Source organism: Cyprinodon variegatus, unplaced genomic scaffold (genome assembly GCF_000732505.1).
Source record: "Cyprinodon variegatus isolate N-32 unplaced genomic scaffold, C_variegatus-1.0 Scaffold1274, whole genome shotgun sequence".
Lineage (NCBI taxonomy): Eukaryota > Metazoa > Chordata > Actinopteri > Cyprinodontiformes > Cyprinodontidae > Cyprinodon > Cyprinodon variegatus.
This window is the reverse complement of record NW_015151727.1, coordinates 51,998-58,804: the sequence shown is the minus strand read 5'-3', so window position 1 is coordinate 58,804 and position 6,807 is coordinate 51,998. Positions and strand designations below refer to the sequence as shown.

The following is a 6,807-nucleotide window of genomic DNA, read 5'->3' as shown; positions in this document are numbered from 1 at the left end:
GTTTGTTTTTTGAAACAAATGTATGTTTCAGTTGTAACATTTGTGAGGAGAACTGTCTCTATCCATGCACAGATGGAGGAGCAGGTATCATTCAAAATGGTCGCTGCATTGTCTGCACCAAGAAGTGCCCCTCTTCAGCTCATAGTGAAAAGAACTGGATCTATGTGGCAAAGACAAGAAAAGTTCAAAAGAAGGTGCAAGACGTAAAAGAGGGGTATGAAAAACTTTGTTCAGAAAGTCCGAATAAGACGAATGCCTTAAAAAGCCTTAAAAATCAACTGGAACAACTGACAGCACAGAAGAACCAGTTTGTTGATGAGGCCTACCGACATATTGTCCGACTGGAGAAGATTGCTCTGAATGTCAATTCCAGAAAATCCATCCGCCACTTGGACTTTCTGATTGAGAAGATGAAGGAGAAAGGAGATCAAACTAAGCTCAAGAAACTGGAAGAGATGAAAACTCTGCTGGACAGCGGAGCTAGACCAACTGCAGATTGATTTTAGGATGAACACAAAGCAACTGAAAAAGGAAAGGGATTAGTATCCTATTGACCCTTTCATCCTATTATTCAGAAACAGATAATACAGAAATGTTTTCGTTCATTGAGCCTGTAGGGGTGGAAATTTTAAGGGGATTTATTTATTAAGTGATTATGCTATTGTAGAAAATGCTTTATCAGTTTAAATGTCAGAATTCTGTATTGTTTACTGGAATGGTATATCAAATAGTGCAAATGCTTAATCTATCTGTTCTATCCCTGTTAACACCTTTCTCTACACTTAGCTGCCCTTAGCTGTTAGAGCCCTTTTTTAGGTTTTATTAGCATTCATTTTCTACTTCAGTGGCATTTTGATATATAATGTCAAGCATTTCATGAACTTAAGGTTGGGTTTTGTTGCACAATGATCCAGAGCAAAGCAGGAAGCTAATCTCTAAAGCCTGGCATACACTTTGCAATATTTTCAATCGTTGCACGCAGCTACAGCTCAAACTGTACGACAAAACTGCAGGGTTTAAAGTTAACAGCTCACGATGTTTGTTCTCAAACTGTGACCCAACGCTCTGATGCGATCTACCTGCTCACACTGTATGACCAAAAACCAAGTTGGACTCAGCTCCGCAGTGAGATGGCACTACTCGGACTTGTCTATCCAGAAGCCAAACCAGTAGAAGAGGAACATGAAGCTCACTAGAGTGAAACGCGCTGCCTTGGATATTTGGGCAATTTTGTGCTGAAAGCCCTAAAAAGAAAAGGCGACGACGTATTTGGACAAAGACATGGCTGAGCAAACATGGCTACTACGGTCTGTCAATATTGCAGAAAGATCTCCATTTCACTCATTGCACCCCCGCCATGCTTCGGTGTTTACATCTGAGAGGAAGAAGAAGAATCCTTGTTTGCCCACTGAGCGATTTGCCCACAACCACCTTACAACAGCCGACTGAATTTGTTTGATTTTCTCCTGACCTTACAATTTCTGATCAAGAGGTGCATGTTTTAGATGTGTCTCAGTTTCAGCAGACCAGAATCAAATGCTTGCATTTCCTCCTCAGCAACCTCCAAGAGCTTGAGAGGTCTGTTAATCAGCAATAATCTGAGTCAGGTGTGTTGAGGAGAAAAACCTAAAACATGCTGGACAGTGTTGAAGACCTCTGTTCTACAATATTTAGACGACCCTTAAAAATCGTTCATTTCAAAGGTTCTAAAAGCTCTTTGAAATAAATGAAAGTACCAGGCTCCTGATTGAATAAAGTGGATTGATGGATTTTGTTGAGGTTTTGCTCTGACTTTGGGTTGTTCAACTTTAAATTTGTTTAGCATTAAAAAGTTAATAGTTTGAAAGGGTTCAAACTAAATAGTTAAATGCTCGTTCAAATATGCAAGTCTTTTCTTTTGAGTTCTATGTAGAATGAGTAAAAACTTTTAAGATAATAATTCTAAAGTATCAAGCTAATCTGAAGAACTGCTTGGGAGCTAATAGAGCCAGCTTTGTTACTGAGCTGAGGTAGGAGTCTGTTCCTGTCACTAAAAGACGATGTGCTCCTAAATCTATTTGCATTTTAGCTTTTGGCTTCATAGATTAAACTAATACAGCAATTTTATTTGATTCAACAGTCCTTTAATATCTGAAAAGGAAATAAAATGCTTTTATAACTGATGATACAGAAAAAAAAAAATTTTTTTCTCCTTTCCAACAAATCATGGAGGGAAGCAACCTCCTCCACCCTTGTTTCCTCTGTGACAGCTGCAGTTCCTTGAAATTTAAAAAATAATAAGATTGAATCGTCTTACTTTCATAGCTTTAAAAAACTATATAACTTTTTTTTTTTTTTTTACCACAAAGTGATCTGTTACGTCTTATATTCTTTAAATATTAACTAATTGTAATTTTTTTCATGTGCTTTAAAGTTGAGCTATTTTCTAAAGGCGGATCCTTTTAATTTTATGTGAGATATTAATTGGATTAAAACAATCTATGATCATACAAATGATACTGTTTTATATTTATATAGTTTAGAATAAACCACTTTCACACAGATTATTACACCATCCTTATATAATACACTTTAATACAAACCACATTTTAGCAGTAAATACAATCTAACAAAAAATATGTCAAAGTGATTTAAGAAGTCACTCCTGTTTTGCAGGACAAATGATGTGACTTTGAAAGATACCATCCCCAAGACTTTGATCTCTTCTGGATCTCCTAATGTCTACCAGCTGAAAACAAAGACAGAAAAGTTTGCAAGTTCAACAAGAGTGACTTTAGGAGACAAAAATGAGAACCAAACCAATCAAACCATTTTACTGGTTGGTGAAACAGGAGCAGGAAAATCTACCCTGATCAACGCTCTGGTTAACTATGCAATAGGAGTAAAGTTTGAGGATGACGTTTGGTTTCAGATTGTTGAAGAGGAGGAGAGAAGAAATCAAACAGAAAGTCAGACATCAGAGGTGATCATCTACCAGATCTTTGGTTTGGAAGGTCAAACTCTGCCATTCTCTCTGACCATCATTGATACTCCTGGATTTGGAGACACCAGAGGCTTGGAAAGAGATGACTCTGTCAGCCGAAGATTGTTGGACTTGTTCCGATCAGAAGATGGAGTTCATGAGATCAATGCAGTGGGTCTGGTGATGAAGGCCAGTGATAACCGACTGAGTGACCGACTGATGTACGTCTTAAATTCAGTGACGTCTCTGTTTGGAAAAGACCTGGAGGAAAGCATAGTAGCTCTCATTACTCACTCTGATGGAAGAAACCCTAAAAATGCTCTTCAGGCTCTGAAAGCAGCAAATGTTAAATCTTCTGAAAATGAGATTATTCACTTTCTTTTTAATAATTGTCAGCATGAAGACAGAAGAAACCACAGAGAATTTCTGGAACTTGCAAATCAAATATCAATAAAAGGACTAAAAAACTTCATGATTTTTCTGGAATCAACCAAACCTCAGACTCTGGAAATAACTGCTGAGGTTCTGAATGAACGGATCAGACTGACGGCCTGCATCCAGAACCTGCAGGACAGAATCAAGGAGAATGAGCTGAAGCAAAGAGAAATCAGACAGACTGAAGAAGCCTTTGAAAATCATGAAGAAGAGATGAAGGAGAACCAGAACTTTACTATAGAAGTTGATGAGGTCTACAAAGAAAAAGAAACAATCAAAGGAGGAATGCGGTTGTTTGTGCTTTATGAAGGAGCCGTCACCTGTTCTGTCTGTGAGGAGAACTGTCACCATCCTGGATGCACAATAGCCTGGTACCCAGAACACTGTGAGGTCATGAAGGGGGGGCGCTGCACAGTTTGTACCAACAAGTGTCCTGCAGCAGATCATGTGAAAGAAAAATGGAGATATGTGATAAAGACCAGGAAAGTTCAGAAGACCCTGGAGGATTTAAAGGAGAAATATGAAAATAATAAAGAAGAATGTGAGGAAAAGTCGAGCCTTCTGGAAAACCTTAAACAGGAAAACAGAAATCTGGAAATAGAGTGGGCATCGCTGCTGGATGAGGCCTACGAGCATGTTATGAAACTGGAGCAGATCGCCCTGAAAGTTGAATCAGGGTCAACTTTGGTCCATTTAGACTTCCTGATAGAGAAGATGAAGGAAAAAGGAGACCTGGGGAAAGTCAAGAGACTGGAGGAGATGAAAAGCAGAGAGAATGAAGGAACCAAAGCAGCACTAAGATATGCAAAAAACTTATCATCAGAATAAGATTTGGTACAAAGATCAATCAATTGATCCCTAAATAATCAACCAATCACTAATTTTGTTTCATCCATTCCATCATCTGGATAAGCCCAACGATGAGTCGAAGAACCACAGGAATATCTACAGTAATTGTTCTGCATCAGGTGGGAACGTGTTGAAGGTTAGATAAGAGCTCAGCGCAGCAGAATATGAATCAGGGTTTCAGAAGTTCTTAAGAAGTTATAAGAAAACTTACATTTTTTTTCTGTAAATCTTTGAACTTTAAAGCTCTTATGCTCAAAATGTTTTTATTAAGCTTAGATAAAACTACAAGCCCCAAGAAAGGAATTTATCTTTAAAACAAATTAAAACAAACAACATTTTGCCACAGGAATTATTTCTATGTTTATTCATTTAAAATCCTAATATGCTACTTATTGTATTCTTCTCTTTTCATCATTTAAAGTGTAAATATTCAATAAGGCTCAACCTATTAAGAGATTTCAGTGTTTATATTATTAGAGAAAATCGTTAGCAACTTATATAAGGTTTATCTTAGATGGTCGGTGTTAAATAGAGCTAAATAGTTTTTACTCAGGATTAGAAATACAAAGTTTTAATGATGTTGCATAAAGTCCTGCACCAGTTTATGGATTTCAGGTGCTAGTTTTAGTCCATATACTATAAATCCATTACTTTGAACCCTCTTATTGCCATCTAGTCAGTGCAGACAGTATATAGCTCCTTATTTTTACTGATTGCCCTGAAACTATGAATCATAAAACTCCCCAGAAGCATCAAAGGTCAGACAGGGACCGAAGCAGCTGCTGTTCTCACTGAATGTGTGCTTTTTTTCCCCCACATTTATAAATTTGCTTCAAGGTGTTGGATTTATGTTATTTAGTGTTTGAAGATTAAAAGGAATTCCACATGTTGTAATATTTTATAAAGTCTTCAGTACCTCCAGGTGGCCACTAGGGGGTGGGACACCATCATCTATTTGAACTCCTCTGACTCACAGTTTAAACCTGAACTGATATCGGCCTTTATGGTACTTTGGAAACTTTTTAAAGTTGTTTTCTTCTCTTTTCTTTGGGTTGTGGTGTTTTATTAGTTTGTTTGTACATTAATCAATTCATTCATTCATCTATTCATCCTCCTAGACCTGCTCCTTCCATCAGGGTTGCAGGAGGACCTGGTTCCTCTCTGCTGCAGGGAGATAGGAAGAGAACAGAGAAAACTTGTATAAGAATATGTTATCTTGAATTTTAAGAAATTAATCAAATGATTTATAATCAACTTTTGTTTCTGCTTAATAGTAATCTGAAATTAAAAATATAAGAAATGATGATCATAGATCTGAGGAAATGAATGTTGGAACCTAGGGATTTGATTATATTGCAAATTGTTTTCTCAAATGTTTGCTTTAAAATCTTAGATTTTTATCATTTGAATGGATTTTGCATCATTTATTGTGGGTTTTTATAGTATCTGTTTTTGGTGTATCAATACTTATCTGATTAATCAATGTGTGCAACAATATGATTAAAAATAAATGTAAACTTTGATCTAGTTAATGACTCATTGTGATTTTTCTGTTCTGTGAATAATGTGTTTAGATCACAAATACTTAATAATCTATAGTGCTGAGAAATACTTCTTGGTGATAGATTGTTTTATTTATAGTGAAATGTCGGACTGGTTTACTTTTAATTACGTAATAGTATAATTAAATAATAGTATAATTAATGATATAATCTTCTAATTTTAACAGAGATGCTTTTCTGTGGTTTTTACCAAGATGGATGGATGGATGGATGGATGGATGGATGGATGGATGGATGGATGGATGGATGGATGGATGGATGGATGGATGGATGGATGGATAATTTAATGCTAAGTCTCCGGCTAATTATTTTACAGCAGAAACATCAGTAAATGAAAAGGTTGAGGGCCTTATTGAAATCTATATCCAGATTTGTTATGTTTAGATACACAGAAAGCAATGGTTAGAAAGGATTCTTATTTGTCAGGTATTATTATTTTCTGAAGAAGATGTTGGATTATAATCCAAACGTGTGACCTCTCAAACACTATGTAGGGAAAGGATTTAATCCTCAATCTCCCCAGGTTGTCTGTCAGAACAATAATGATAGATGTCAGTGGCACTAATGCCACTCTTTATTGAAGGTTTGCTGATTCACATGAGAATTGTTGTTTGAGCTTCTGATTATGGTTTATGGTTTCTACAAAATAATTTAATTCAATTCAGTTTATTTCTATAGCGCCAATTCACAACACATGTCATCTCAAGGCACTTTCCAGTTCACCAGATCACACGAATTGATTCAAAGTTTTCTAAGAAAAACCAGTTTATTGCATCGACTCATTGACTCTTCAGCAATCCCTCACACTAAGCATGCTTGTAGCGACAGTGGAGAGGAAAAACTCCCCTTTAACAGGAAGAAACCTCCAGCAGAACCAGGCTCAGTGTGAGCGGCCATCTGCTGAGGCCCACTGGGGTTCAAGGAGACAGAAGCAGACATAGAAGAAGAAGCTGTGGAGTTGAGGAGGAAGCAGAGACTCTTGCAAGAGAATGTTAAAAT

General features: G+C 36.8%; 1 protein-coding gene across 1 annotated transcript in view; it reads left to right on the top strand.

The window, feature by feature from the left end:
- The window catches only part of LOC107102566, a 5,068-nt gene extending 843 nt beyond the window's left edge, over nt 1-4,225 (top strand). Inside the window, exon 2 of the mRNA XM_015401938.1 lies at nt 2,656-4,225. Coding sequence (XP_015257424.1) covers nt 2,656-4,225 — 1,570 coding nt within the window. The remainder of the gene's footprint in view (nt 1-2,655) is intronic.
- Nucleotides 4,226-6,807: the final 2,582 nt, after the last annotated feature.